This window comes from Rhinoraja longicauda, chromosome 4 (genome assembly GCF_053455715.1).
Source record: "Rhinoraja longicauda isolate Sanriku21f chromosome 4, sRhiLon1.1, whole genome shotgun sequence".
Classification (NCBI taxonomy): domain Eukaryota; kingdom Metazoa; phylum Chordata; class Chondrichthyes; order Rajiformes; family Arhynchobatidae; genus Rhinoraja; species Rhinoraja longicauda.
This window is the reverse complement of record NC_135956.1, coordinates 22384340-22399478: the sequence shown is the minus strand read 5'-3', so window position 1 is coordinate 22399478 and position 15139 is coordinate 22384340. Positions and strand designations below refer to the sequence as shown.

The following is a 15139-nucleotide window of genomic DNA, read 5'->3' as shown; positions in this document are numbered from 1 at the left end:
GGATTGTGACATCCTTTGTTAATCTGACCACAGCCTTTCTCCGCTATCAGCCCCAATCTCTCGTTTAAAATGTCCAAACTGCAGCTCTTTGGTTTGGTGTTGCTTTCCAAATGAGGGAAAACTTCTCAAATCTTACACTTCTTAAACTATTTCAATGTCATTCACCCTTGAGTCTTTATCCCAAAATTTCATTCACCCTCGACTAAATTTTCTTACGTTTTTTTTGTAATTTTCATCTTATTCTCCCTTGTGTACAATTTTATATATAATTTATTTTGTCACATGAGCAAAAAACATAAACCAACTCACTTCTAATGTGTTTATTTTATTCAACTTTTTGAACATCCTAAAAATATGTAAAGAAAACTAGGAGTGAAAAAAAAGTTTAATTACCACTGGAGTTGGAAAAACATTCCATTGTCTAAACACTGGGCTTCAGCCCCATCCTACCCTTTTGGGCTTTGTCTACTTGGAATAGTAATCTTTTCTTGGAAAACTAGCTAAAAAAAACCATGCCGTATGTGATTTAATATATTAGTATCCAACTAATATAACGTTCTATAACTCTCCCCGACGAAAGCTCACAATACCACCAAATATCAACTTGCCATATTTGGTATACTCTCCAGAAGCTGGCTCTTCCAAATCCAGATATATTTAAAAAGTTGTGCATGTGTACTGACATGTATATGTTACATGCATGCTCAAAACATCACAACATTATCTGTTGCTCAGTTCTGAATATCTGGTGCCCTCCCATCCACCCAACTAGGAGTAACAAAAAAATTAAGAACAGAAAAATTATTCGAATTTTTCTAGTTTACATAATGTATAGTTAGTAAACAACTATCTTAGAACTTAGAATTAGATTCTTAGAAACAATGTTTTCTTATTGTGTTTGTGTACCACAAAGAAATGACAAGCAGTATGCTTCTACACTTATCATCAATGACTAGGATATTTCTGTATTCCTGTGACAAGCTTCTCAAACAGAGGTTCAATTTCCTTCTCCAAAGCAACCTGCATTACTGAATCAACATACTGGAGTGAATTGCGTTTTTTGGATTTCAATTCTACCAAGGTCAAAAATCCTTGTTCAGACAGGAAAGTTGTCATCATTACTAGTGGTTGAAGGGCCTTCAAGGCAATTGATTTGTATTCATGGAAAGCAAGTAACCCAATCCTAGTAGGAGTACATCTCAAAAGGTGATTTTTGAGTGAAGTCATAATGAAGCTCCATCAACACTTCTGCCATTTCCCCAAAATTTGCTCGCTTGATGTGGCTGGTGATAAAAGGATTAACTATCCACATCTGATTTTCCAAGTCCTGCAGATGCTTCTGAGGAAAATATGTTTCAAAATTTTTAGGCTGCAACTGCAGATGGTCAGAAATTATGTCCTTCAGTGTTTCCTACAAATCAGGTTGCTTTTCTTCCCACTCACACTCTTTGAGGAAGCTTTCCAAATGTGAAAAATTGGAGAAATTGCCTTTACGAATATTAATATGCCACATGGTGATCTTCATTTTCATGGCATCTATTTTCCTAAGGACATCGAAGATGTCACCTCCTTTACCTTGAAATGACAAGTTGAGCTGATTCAAATGTTCAAAAATAGAATGTAACACAATTTGGCCAGCCAAAAATTATTATTGAAATGCATTGCTTTCACGTCACCTTGCTCAGTAAAAAATACAGGCAGTTCATTCTTCAGGGACAGTACTCTTTCAAGAACACTTCCACGTGACAAACATCGAACCTTAGAATGCAGGAGGAGAATCATGTGATCTGCAGACATATCCTTGCATAGCTTTGAAAACAGCTGACATTTGTTTGCTTGTGGGCGAATAGCATTGACATTTTTTCACCACATCTTGCAACAGTTCTTTCAGTTTATTTTCCTGGTCATTGCAACAAGTGTTCAGTTTCTTGGCAGCCAGTGCTTCCCAATGTGAACAACAATGTAAAAAGGTGCAATTATGGGATTTTTTTAAAATGCGAGCAGTGGCTCCTTTATGTTTCCCCATCATGGTTGCAGCACCGTCTGTAGTCACAGCAACATGTTTGCTCCAAGATAAATGTTCATTTTCCATGAATTCGTCAAGCTTGGAGAAAATAAATTCACCTGTAGTTTGCTCTCCGACTGGCAAGCATAAGAGATGATGCTCAACAATTTTTTCCAACGACAATACACAATGAGTTGTGCATCGTTTTTAATGTCCATAGTTTCATCAAACTGCAGAGCGAAAAATGGTGCTTCCAACATTTTCGCCATCAGCTGATGCTTCAGATCGTCAGCAATCATGGTAAATCGAAATTTCATTGTGTCATTAGATGAAGGAATTTGCACTACTTTATCCACTGCTTGCTTTCCACCATGTAGTAGATTGGCAATGATTTTCAAACAAGGTTTGACAACTTTCTCAGCCTCTGTGTATAGCTTTTTTTCTTTCATGAGCACATGTGCTATTTGAAGAGAGGCAAGAAGAAGAGGTTTTTTAGTTGCAGTGACATTCTTTACCATTGACTGGAAGATATTCTGCTGCTTCCACAAATACGAGTGTTTTTGAAAAACTGTATGGACTTGTTTTGATGATTTCTATGCTTTGTTCTAACATGAGTCTGTAATTTTGAAGGAGCCAGGTAGGTGGTTGCTATATTTTACACTGCAAAACATGCACTGAGTTGAGGGAGTAGGGCTTGTTAGTTCATCTTGGGGAAGGAAAAAGCCATACTTGATATATTCTTTGTTCCACTTTCTTTGGTCTTGGTATTTTCTCTTGAGATTAAGTTTTTCCTTGCCCCTATCATTAACAGAGTCATCATCTGTAACATACGTAACTGCATTTTTAAGTTTGTTATCCTCAGTTTCCTTGTCACCCTTCACAAGTGACTTGTCTCCTGAACATACCTCCTCTTGAATCCTGTTCGTTTCACTTTCTTTCAGAAATGAACTACTGCGCTTCCTCTAGAGCTGGTTTCTTTAGATACTTCAACAAAGACATAGTATCTTAATCTGCAAATCAAACTCACAAAATACCGAAGTCGCTGGAATAGAAAATGCAGAATATCACTGCAAGAAAATTGCCCAATCTAACTCTAGATAGCCAAAAAACGGGGCTCAAATCTCCTTAATATAGCTGGAATTCATGTTGCTTGATGCAAATAAGTCCTGATAGATTGAAGTACAGAAAATTTATATAGAATTCCAGTTCTAGCAGAAAAGTAGCTAAATTGTCAACATGAAGTAAAGTTAGTCAACAGTTGCCTACGGCGATCCTTCAGTGTTGCCATTTATAAATTTATGATCCCACTAGCTCGTCTGGTCTTCCCTAAAAGGTTATATTACAGTAAATTTGGTTATATTACAGAAATTAAAAAATATGTTTAATTTTAAATTATTTCTAAGTGCTAACACACTAGCACTAGCATGAAAAAATGTATGACCAGGAAACGCTCGTAAAATTAAACTTTAGCGCAACCGAAGGACTATTAAACACTATACTCACCGATTCAATGTGGCCGATAGAGATCATTAAAGGAGCGCACCGCGGCAGCAGCAGTGGGAGCGCGGCTTCGAGGAAAAGTCAGAAAAGTCGGAGAAAACATTGAGGAAAGCGGGGGGGGGGGGGGGGTTTCGGAATAGGCTGAGAGCCCAGGCCTTACATCCGTCTCTGCCCAGTATACTTCTGGCGAACGTCCAGTCCCTGGAGAACAAGCTGGATGACCTTGTGGCGAGGATCAGATTCCAGCGGGACATAAGGAACTGCAACATCCTTTGTCTGACCGAGACATGGCTGACCCCGCTGGTGCCAGATCAGGTGGTCTGCCCAACCGAGTCCTTCACTGTTTTCCGGGCGGACAGAACGGAAGAATCCGGGAAATCCAAGGGCGGAGGAGTTTGCTTCATGACCAATAATAACTGGTGCAATCCTGGAAATATTAAGACGCTTTCTTGTTCCTGCTCGCCGGACCTGGAACATCTAACTATCTCATGCCGACCATTCTACCTTCCCCGGGAGTTCAGCCGTCTATATTCCACCGCATGCGGATACCGACATGGCACTATCGGCTCTACACGATGTGTTGTGTCGACACCAATAATAAAAACCCTGATGCGGCTATGGTGGTGGCTGGAGATTTTAATAGGGCAAATCTCAAAAAGGTCATGCCCAACTTCCACCAACACATCACGTGTGTCACCAGGGGGGAAAGAACTTTGGACCACTGCTAAACTCGTTCAAGAAGGGCTACAAGGCCGTTTCTCTCCCTCCTTTTGGAAAATCTGACCACGCTGCCATTTTCCTGCTGCCGGAGTATAAACAACGGATAGTACGGGAAACGACAGGGACGAGGGACGTAAAGCGGTGGACTGACCATTCAGAGGCAATGCTGCAAGATGCACTGAGCGATGTCGATTGGAATATGTTCCAAGCAAGTTCCAGAGACGTCAGTGAGTTTGCGGAAGCTGTTACGGACTTCATTGCAACAATAACTGATAACATCGTCCCCACGGTAAGGGTTAGTATCTTTCCTAATCAAAAACCCTGGGTGGACAGGCCTATTCGCGCTGCTTTGAATGCTCGCACCGCTGCTTACAACTCCAGCCTGGCACCTGGCAATATGGACGACTATAAAGTAGAGTCCTACTGACTGCGAAGGGTGGTGAAGGACGTAAAAAGGAGGTACAGGGACAGGATGAAGTCGCAGATGGAGCAGCAGGACACCAGGCGCCTTTGGCAGGGGCTACGGACTATAACTAACTACCGGTGCAGCCCCCCCTCAACCGGAAGTGCCGACACCTCCTTAGCTGATGACCTGAACTCTTTTTACGCATGGTTCGAGACGGGTAACATCACCCCGAGCTCGCTGTCTAAAAACAACACCGACAATGCGCTGGCTAGCGAGGCTGGAGCGGGATCCACCGCTGGGGATGTGTACACATTCTCGATGTCCGAGCACGACGTGAGGAGGGCTCTGACGCGTGTGAACACGAGGAAAGCTGGAGGCCCAGATGGTATAGCTGGGCGAGTACTAAAGTCTTGTGCTACTCAGCTTGCTCCGGTGCTCACCACAATATTTAACCTCTCCTTGGCCAAGCCCGTGGTCCCTGCATGCTTCAAAAGATCCATTATTGTACCGGTGCCAAAGAATGCCTCTCAAGCTTGTTTGAATGACTACCGACCGGTGGCCCTCACCTCGGTAGTCATGAAATGCTTCGAGAGACTAATCAAGAACCACATCTGTGCCCTCCTTCCTCGCAACATGGACCCACTACAGTTTGCATACTGTCCGAACAGATCCATGGATGATGCGGTCTCCCAGGTTCTGCACACCGCTCTCTCTCATCTGGACAGCCAGAAGGAGGGCTATGTGAGGATGCTGTTCATTGACTTTAGTTCAGCTTTCAATACCATAGTCCCCACCAAACTTGCTGAGAAGCTGCTGGAACTGGGGCTTAAGACTCCCCTGTGTGCCTGGGTCCTGGACTTTCTCACTGCCAGGCCCCAAGTGGTCAGGATGGGGGAACACACATCTAGCCCCCTCACCCTGAACACAGGATCCCCCCAGGGTTGCGTCCTTAGCTCCCTACTGTACTCCCTGTACACACATGACTGTGTGGTCAGGTTCAGCTCAAACTCCATCATCAAGTTTGCTGATGACACTGTGGTGGTGGGCCGGATCTCCGACAACGATGAGAAGGCCTATCGGGAGGAGGTGGCTGATCTGGCATTCTGGTGTCCGGACAATAGCCTCCTCTTGAATCACAAAAAAACTAAGGAGCTGATTGTGGAAGGGCTCACCATCCAAGGACGTACACGCCACTGGAAATAAATGGGTCAACTGTGGATAGGGTGAGCAGCTTTAAATACCTGGGAGTCCACATCAAAGAGGATCTGACATGGACAACACACATTGCCGCACTGGTGGGTAAGGCAAGGCAGCGCCTTTACCACCTTAGACAGCTGAGGAAATTCAGTGTCTCTGAGGATCCTTCAATGCTTCTACTCTGGGGCTGTAGAGAGCATCCTGTCTGGCAACATCACAGTCTGGTTTGGGAACAGCTCTGCCCAGGACAGGAAGGCCCTGCAGAGAGTAGTGCGTTCGGCAGAACGCACCACGGGAACTACACTCGCCCCCCTGCAGGATCTATACATCAGGAGGTGTAGATCACGAGCAAGCAAGATTATGAGGGACCCCTGCCACCCCAGCACCGGACTGTTCCAGATGCTACGGTCAGGCAAACGCCTCCGCTGTCATGCTGTAAAAACGGAGAGGATGAGATGGAGTTTCTTCCCACAGGCCATCAGGACTGTTAACTATTATAACTCCAGGGACTAAATTTTCTTTTCTGTATTAATTTTAATTTATTTGCTGTAATTGTAATTTTTTTTTGCACAATCCGCAGGCGTTGCCACTTTCATGTCTCGGTCATTCACCCTTCATTCACCCCTCTAGTTTCATTCACCCCCAAAATAATTTAATTCACCCTTGGGTGAACCATTCACCAATTTAAGAAGCACTACTATACACCTGTAGAAGTTCAAGAGAATCCTCTCTGACATATTGACTGTAGATTATCTTGGTGATGTGATAGAATTTTTTTTTTTTAATAAGGTTGCAGCTCAGAACATAAGTTATTAGTAGGACACAATCTGCCAAGAGATATGTGTGGGCAAAATACATAGGATTGAATGTCCTCGTGTGACGCAAAAATTGTAAAGCAGGATATTGAAGTGGAGGGAGTCTTAAGAATGATTAACAGATAAATCTTGAAACCCAAAGTTAGCATGCACTTGCAGTGGTTTTTAGGGAAACATGTGGAAAATTGGCCTTTCTTTCATGATCAAGTGCAAAAGTATGGAAGTTTTCCTGCACTGAAGTATGAGTTTGGTGAGACCATACCTGGAGTAAAAAGAATAGTTTTGGTCTCCATATTTAAGGAGGAATATACTTACTTTGGAGGTAATTCAAATAGGTTGATTATGTTGATTCGTGAGATGAAACAATTGTCTTATAAGGAAAGTTTGAGTAGTTGACCTTGACACACTGGAGTTTAGGAGGAATGAATGAAAGGTGATGATTTTGGGGGACCTTGATATGGTAGACCCTAATAACATTTCCCTCTGATAGGGAATCTAGTACAGCAGGCTTTGCTTCAGAATACAGGATTGTCTGTTTAGGACAGAAAAAAGGAAGAATTCTTGGGTCCATGGATCTTTGGACTATGTTCCCCAGTGAGCTGAGGAGACAATCATTAAATATATTAAACGCTTAAAGGGATGGATAATTATGCCACAGTTGCATTGGGGGTCAGGGATAGACGTTAGAAAAACAATGTTCAGGTCAAGACCATATATATATTGGCATTATTGAATATTGGCATCTCCTGATCCTAAGTGATAAGAACCACTTTCAACAATCTAGAACAGCTGAGGAAAGTGTTTTCATAGTTTCTATTGAATTATTTTGGATGAAATTGCAGGGTAGAAAATGAAAAAGATTACTTTCATTCTTCCAAGCCAAGCCTTTTTTCTGTAGACATTCAGAATACCCGCTGAAATAATTAGATATCTAAAAATGACACATATGTTGATTATTTGTATTGCCAGTTTGTTTATAAATGCAACAATATTATTTTTATTGATTAGTTGTTGCCCGATGCATGATTTTAATTTAGTATTTTCTGATAGTTTACAGAATCTGTACATTCATTATCCAAAAGAAGAGATCCATCTTTAAATAAGCCGAGGTGAGGTTTGATAATATATTACTATTTTAGAAACAAATTGCTTTACATTTGAGATGCCTCGCATAATAATGTTTACCAAAATTGTATCCAATTTCAAGTTGTGATTTGTATTTTAAGCTTCTGTATCTTAAAAGTCCCTGTTACTAAAAAAGGAAGGCTCCCCGGGTACAAATGACTCGCGTTATGAAAATCTAGCTTAACACAAATTCTCTCATATATTTTTAAAGCATTTTCCAAGCTAGTAATAATAATAATATTTTTTCATGCTATTGAGTAATGTCTGGATGCAGCATATATTCCATTTGTTTAGAAACATAGAAACATAGAAAATAGGTGCAGGAGTAGGCCATTCGGCCCTTCGAGCCATTCAATATGATCATGGCTGATCATCCAACTCAGTATCCCGTACCTGCCTTCTCTCCATACCCCCTGGTCCCTTTAGCCACAAGGGCCACATCTAACGCCCTCTTAAATATAGCCAATGAACTGGCCTCAACTACCTTCTGTGGCAGAGAATTCCACAGATTCACCACTCTCTGTGTGAAAGAAAACTTTCTCATCTCGGTCCTAAAAGACTTCCCCCTTATCCTTAAACTGTGACCCCTTGTTCTGGACTTCCCCAACATCGGGAACAATCTTCCTGCATCTAGCCTGTCCAACCCCTTAAGAATTTTGTAAGTTTCTAGAAGATCCCCCCTCAATCTTCTAAATTCCAGCGAGTACAAGCCGAGTCTATCCAGTCTTTCTTCATATGAAAGTCCTGCCATCCCAGGAATCAATCTGGTGAACCTTCTCTGTACTCCCTCTATGGCAAGAATGTCTTTCCTCAGATTAGGAGACCAAAACTGTATGCAATACTCCCGGTGTGGTCTCACCAATGCCCTGTACAACTGCAGCAGAACCTCTCTGCTCCTATAAATTATAAATTATAAGTTCCTTTAAATGTGTAGGAAGGAACTGCAGATGCTGGTTTAAACCGAAGATAGACTCAAAAAGCTGGAGTAACTCAGCGGGACAGGCAGCATCCCAGAAGATGCTGCCTGTTCCATTTGTTCAAATATGGGTGTAGTTCGGGTGTTTATTCAATGAAATTACGAATTATAGTAAGTGTGTAGAGCGATACGATATGGATAGCTGTAGAAAACGGATGTTTCTTTCTTACCAAGAAATTGCCAACAGTTCTCAGTAACAGAACTTCACATAACCCAAGTACTGCCTGTATTTTAAAATGTATAATAAAATATACAATTAAAATTAAATATCAGCAAAAAAGGACAACCATATCACGATTCAAAGCTGTATTAATGAGCGGAATGCATGTCTTGTATCAAAGCTGAAATGGAATTTTCAATATTTTTTGTTTATTAGAAGTGTTTCTAAGGGTTCGCTGGTAAAGCTGCTAGAAACATAGAAACGTACAAAATAGGTGCAGGAGGAGGCCATTTGGCCCTTCGAGCCAGCACTGCCATTCACTGTGATCATGGCTGATCATCTACAATCAGTAACCCGTGCCTGCCTTCTCCCCATATCCCTTGATTCCACTAGCCCCTAGAGCTCTATCTAACTCTCTTTTAAATGCATCCAGTGAATTGGCCTCCACTGTCTTCTGTGGCAGAGAATTCCACAAATTCACAACTCTCTTGGTGAAAACGTTTCTTCTCACCTCAGTTTTAAATGGCCTCCCCTTTATTCTTAGACTGTCCCCTGGTTCTGGATACATGGAATCCATTTTAAATCACTGAATTTGCTGAACTTGCTTGGGGTTTCAGGAATGGGAGCTTATCTTAATTCTCCTAGCCTGACGAGGAAACCAACAACTTCCAAATCTGATTGTTAGAAATGAGCTTTATTGAGAAATAAGTCACAATTAAATACCATTGTGATATTTCCAACAATGTCTTACTGGAAACATGAAGAATAATTGCTACAGTGTGGATGTTGTGACAATAAAAAATCTTCCCATTCAGACTTCTCTACCTTTGGTATACTGTGTTCCAACAAAGTTCAGGTTGAGGTCAAGGAGCAACACCCTCCCTTGTTACTTAGCATATTACACCTTTCGGGACTTAGCGATGAATTCCACAATGTCATTCCAATCTGGTATCCACATTTTCGACACATATTTATTTCCTCTCTTGTGGTATTTCCCCGTTCCTCCAAATATAGCTTTATTATCCTTTTCCAGCTGTAAACATCACTGCTTGTACCATTCAATCTTTGTCGGTATCACCTTTTTTACAGACTTTGTCTAGCCTATTTTTACCCTCTCTACTTCCTTTGAAACTTGAATCATTTTATTACTAATTTTTCCCAGTTCCGATGATGAGTCATTGATCAGAATGTAATGTTTTACTTTACCCATAGTTTTCAGCCAGTGGCTTCATGATTGGAGTTTAGAGAAAAAAATGGGTGATATGGAAAAAAGTTTACAAACAAGAACATTCCAGTTTTAACTTCCTTATATTTAAACTTTGGAATTACATTTTGGGAAAATTCTGTTTAAAATTAAAATGATTTAATCTCTTAGGAATTTATGTATTTTAAAATCTTTATGTAAAAGTATATATTTTTTGTTTTTTTGGTATAATTAAGTCTAATCTTCACTTAGTATCACCAATTTGGATCGAATTATGTTTTCTGTAGAAATGTAACATTGCCTGAAAATTCACTTAGTCAAACATCTGTTTACGATGACTCGACTTACCATGAACTCTGCATTAAGAAGGTTCGATTTGATGGAACAGGTATGGCTTTATCTTAAAAACTTAAATGGAATGTGTTTTGTATTAGGTAAAATGTTATGGTGCAAAATATCTTTTGACTATTAAAAACAGAAATTAAGTCTTTCTATTTTTAATTATATTTTGGATATCCAGTCAAATAGTTAGTGCTTTAGCATGTATATTTGTCTGTTTCCTTGATATATATTTTGATCTCATCTCGATCTGGCTCATCTGAAGTAATGTTTTCTTTTAATTAATTGTTGGACATGTATATTTGCAATTTAGAAGAAAATGTAGTGAGAGTCCTGACATTTTTCATCTACTTCCCATGTGGCAATTCTGCTGCATAAGGGTTTATGGGGAGAAGGCAAAAGAATGGGGTTGGGAGAGAAGCATAGATCAGCCATGATTGAATGGCTGAGTAGATGTGATGGGCCAAATGGCCTAATTCTGATCCTATAACTTATGAACATTACATTTTATTTACTTCCACCTCATCGGCCTAATCTTGTCTCCCAGTTTAAGAGATGGGGGAGGTGATATACATCACATTTGAGGGGAAATGTTAAACTAAACTTTAAAATAGTGTCCTTCTATTTAGTTTAGTTTAGAAAAACAGAGCAGAAACAGGCCCTTCGACCCACTGAGTCAGCGCCGACCAGCGATCCCACTCACTAACACTATCCTATACACACTAGGGCAATTTACAATCTTACCAAGCCAATTAGCCTGTATGTCTTTGAAATGTGGGAGGAAATGGGAGCACCCAGAGAAAACCCATGCAGGTCACGGGGAGAATGTACAAACTCCACACAGAAAGCACCGTAATCAGGTTCGAACCCGGGTCTCTGAAGCTGTAAGGCAACAACTCTACCATTGCGCCACCGTGCCGCTGATTTTTCAGTCAAGTATCCTGCATTTGGGGGCCTCGCAGGCAGCAGCACACCCAAATTGTAATGGGATAGCCTCGCCCTGGGAGTTCGGCCATCGTGACCACCGATCCTCCCCTGCCAGGTAAGTATATTTGGATAGATACTGGCACTATGTTTATCCAGGTTTTGACCAAAATAAAAAGATGAAGTTAATTGCAGGCAACTACTGTATCTCAAATAGAATACTTTATCAGATCTTTCTTGGAGAAGAAACAAAATATTTAACTCAAGTTAGAAAGGCTGCTGTTTGATTTGAAGACAGATGAATTTGTTGGGTCACCAAGTTTCATATCATATCATATCATATATCTACAGCCGGAAACAGGCCTTTTCGGCCCTCCAAGTCCGTGCCGCCCAGTGATCCCTGTACATTAACACTATCCTACACCCACTAGGGACAATTTTTACATTTACCCAGCCAATTAACCTACATACCTGTACGTCTTTGGAGCCTTTTCATGTTGGAAAGCTCTGCAAGATAGTAACTGCATTTTATATATTACACTATACTTCCTTGAAACAATGATGCTTAAGGAGGACTGAAAGTAAAAACTGAGGGAATTTGTTAAACATATAAATTACTGTTCATTTTTTGATAGGATAGAATGAAAGGGTTTCATTCAAGTTATTTGTACCGGGGCGTATATTCGATGGTTTACTGTCTATATGCCTCAAAGTAAACCAGACACCTGAGACAAAGAAGGTGAATCCCAGGCTTTTTGTGAAACCTTCTTAACTTTATCATTGTATGGGGACATTTGGGATGATAATATCTAACATTCGAGATTTAGAATGGAAACGTAAATCTTCATATTCAATCTCTAACTGCTTAGACTTTATTGTATTTCACCACTTTATTTACTAGTTCCTTCAAAACTAATTGCTGGTGTCTGCTTCTGAATGTAGCATCTGATGTAACTGCGGCTTTACATGAAGAGGCAAGGATAGTTCTATCAGAGATCATTGGTTTGATGGAGCAACTGGAAGCTGAATGCCAAAAGACAAACGAGTCTCTAAAGCTAGAAAGAGAGCGGGTGACAAATCTTGGAAACAGAATTGATCAGCTGTCTTGTAGGTGGATGAAGGTGCTTCCAGAAGCTGTACAAAGAGGTATTGGAATACCTATCTAAACAGGAGTTGAATTTTTGTTGTGATTCTCGTGATGCAAAAAAAGTATAAATCGTAAGTATTTTCTATGTAATGTCGACTGAGGGAAAGATCACTAGCGCAGATCTTCTGTTCTGACGTCAGCGTTAATGTTAGCATTTACCTGGGTATCACTGCAAATGTCGTGATTTCCACTGCTGGCTGAGTCGTTGCTGCTGATGCTCAGCCACCCCTGGCTGTGACTGCCCCTGTGGTCCCAATGGGCAGTATGATCTTCTAAGAACTACTCAGCTCTTAGGCGGGAAATCCAATGCTGAACCTGCACTGGTTTAAACCTAGAAATGCTGCTGTTGAAAAGATTAGAAGATTAAAACAAATAATTATTATCGGTTCAATGTTTATGTTTTTAATTGATGTTTTAATTGTTTAGGTGTTTAAAATAAAATCCCAATAATTTTTAAAAGGATTCTAAGAATTTGTGAATGGTAGGTGATCATTGTGATCCAGTAATGCTGACATGTTGATGACTAGTGAACATCTGTGTGGGGCCTGTGCCAAAGTGGCCATACTGTAGTGCTACGACCCAGATTACCAGTGAAAGATTGTACCAAAGGGCTTCCTGGAACGAAAGGGAATAGGATTAGAAAATTATACATTGATCAATCAGCCTGTCCTCCTGCATGGTTACAATAAGGCCCAACACAAGCTTAAGAAACTTCAACTATCCTCTTGGCATGTTGCAGTCTCTGTGTTCAGTATTGGATACTCCAACTTTAGATAATTCACTCTTTCTGTCGCATTAGAAATTGTAATTTCCGATTGCCATTATTTTGGCTCAGTTTTTCTTTTCCATTGATGTCGTGCGGTCTGCTGGGCATGTCCTACAAGTTTGCTATTAGCAACACATTGTACAGACAAGGAAGCATTATCTGAATGTAACTGCTACATAAACTTAGTTGGTCTCCTCTCTTTGTTGTACCCTAGAACACACACCTTTTTTGCCACTGAAAATGAATTAGTTTTATCTTTTGCCCATTTCTGACAAAGGATCTCAGAGTTCAAATGTTTCTCTTTGCACATAAATACATGACCTGCTGCACATTTCCAATATTTTCTGGTTTTATTACCGAGTATGTTGGGTTAGCCCAATACGTGACACTCTCACTACAGATTGTCACATCGTATTTGGAAAGTCATAACTATTCTGGAATTCTACTGTTTGTGGTGAGACAGTGCAGACTGGCCCATTCCAGACTGCAAGAGAACCTGCTGAGGGATGCACTGAGGCTTGGTGCAACCAATGCAAAAGCTCTTTGGGGAGGACCATTGTCTAGGGTTCTTTAGCTGCCGTCTACTGATAGCAAACTTGTAGGACATGCCCAGCAGACCAGGCTACATGGCAAAAGAAGGATGAGAGGAGATCTTATCGAAACGTATAAGATTATTAAGGGGTTGGACACGTTAGAGGCAGGAAACATGTTCCCAATGTTGGGGGAGTCCAGAACAAGGGGCCACAGTTTAAGAATAAGGGGTAGGCCATTTAGAACTGAGATGAGGAAAAAAAAATTCACTCAGAGAGTTGTGAATCTGTGGAATTCTCGACCTCAGAAGGCAGTGGAGGCCAATTCTCTGAATGCATTTAAAAGAGAGCTGGATAGAGCTCTTAAGGATAGTGGAGTCAGGGTGTATGGGGAGAAGGCAGGAACGGGGTACTGATTGAGAATGATCAGCCATGATCACATTGAATGGCGGTGCTGGCTCGAATGGCCAAATAGCCTCCTCCTGCACCTATTGTCTATTGTCTAAAAGAAAAACTGAGCCAAAATAATGGCAGACGGAAATGGCAATTTCTAATGCAGATGGAAAGAATGGGTGAATTACCTAAAATTGAAGAATTCAACACTGAACACAGAGACTGCAACATATCCAGAGGATAGATACGGTGATGTTGAGGGGAACAGTCTCGTGGAGACACCATTCATACAAGGAAAGGGATAGCACCGCAAGGGGCCACATGAATGGCAAGGATGTTTTTGTTAAAGATAGATAGATGTATAGGCTCTGAAAATGTATGAAGAATGTTTGCACAGTTTTTGATTTGGATGTAAATTTCTGAATAAAAGGTGTAAATTTCTGAATATATAAATACATCTGAAATTTAAAAAAAACTTACAGGCCAGAACTGGACTATATAGGATCAGAGCTATTCCAGTACTCTGTGAAAGTGATATGGAAGAATTTGTAATCCCCTGACCTGGCTGCAGTTTGTATACAATGTAATACCACATCTAAACTCTTCTGTACTGTCTATGAAGTGCCTGTGTATGAGCTGATGTATATACGAGTTCGATGAATTATGTAGTGCATATTACTTCATCTCTGGAGACTCATCAGCTTGGGCGTACAGTTAGTATATCTTGGGTTTCTGTCATAAAAATGGCATAAAAGTAGGCTAAGTGAATGGAAGAGACAAGTATGAAGAAGATATTCAAATATTTTGTATCATATCAGGGAATGAGTGGGGAAATGGAGTATAAAAAGGTGGATTTAATATGGATTTTTCAATGCTTTCATGGATCTTCGCTAGGTTCTGCTCTTTGTGGCTCGCTGGCATGCAGGCCTTCT

General features: G+C 40.7%; 1 protein-coding gene and 1 non-coding gene across 6 annotated transcripts in view; one reads left to right on the top strand and one right to left on the bottom strand.

Annotated features, from left to right (window-relative positions):
* The window catches only part of ccdc178 (coiled-coil domain containing 178), a 209725-nt gene that overhangs the window by 12707 nt on the left and 181879 nt on the right, over positions 1-15139 (top strand). For 4 of the 5 annotated variants that reach the window (XM_078397335.1, XM_078397332.1, XM_078397333.1 and 1 more), the window contains exons 4-6: positions 7694-7752; positions 10396-10496; positions 12314-12517. In XM_078397335.1, coding sequence (XP_078253461.1) covers positions 7694-7752; positions 10396-10496; positions 12314-12517 — 364 coding nt within the window. The remainder of the gene's footprint in view (positions 1-7693; positions 7753-10395; positions 10497-12313; positions 12518-15139) is intronic. The other variant, XM_078397336.1, reaches the window with a different exon arrangement.
* On the bottom strand, positions 11333-11497 carry LOC144593258 (U1 spliceosomal RNA). Its single transcript, XR_013547234.1, has one exon. It is a non-coding gene; the product is annotated as a U1 spliceosomal RNA (small nuclear RNA).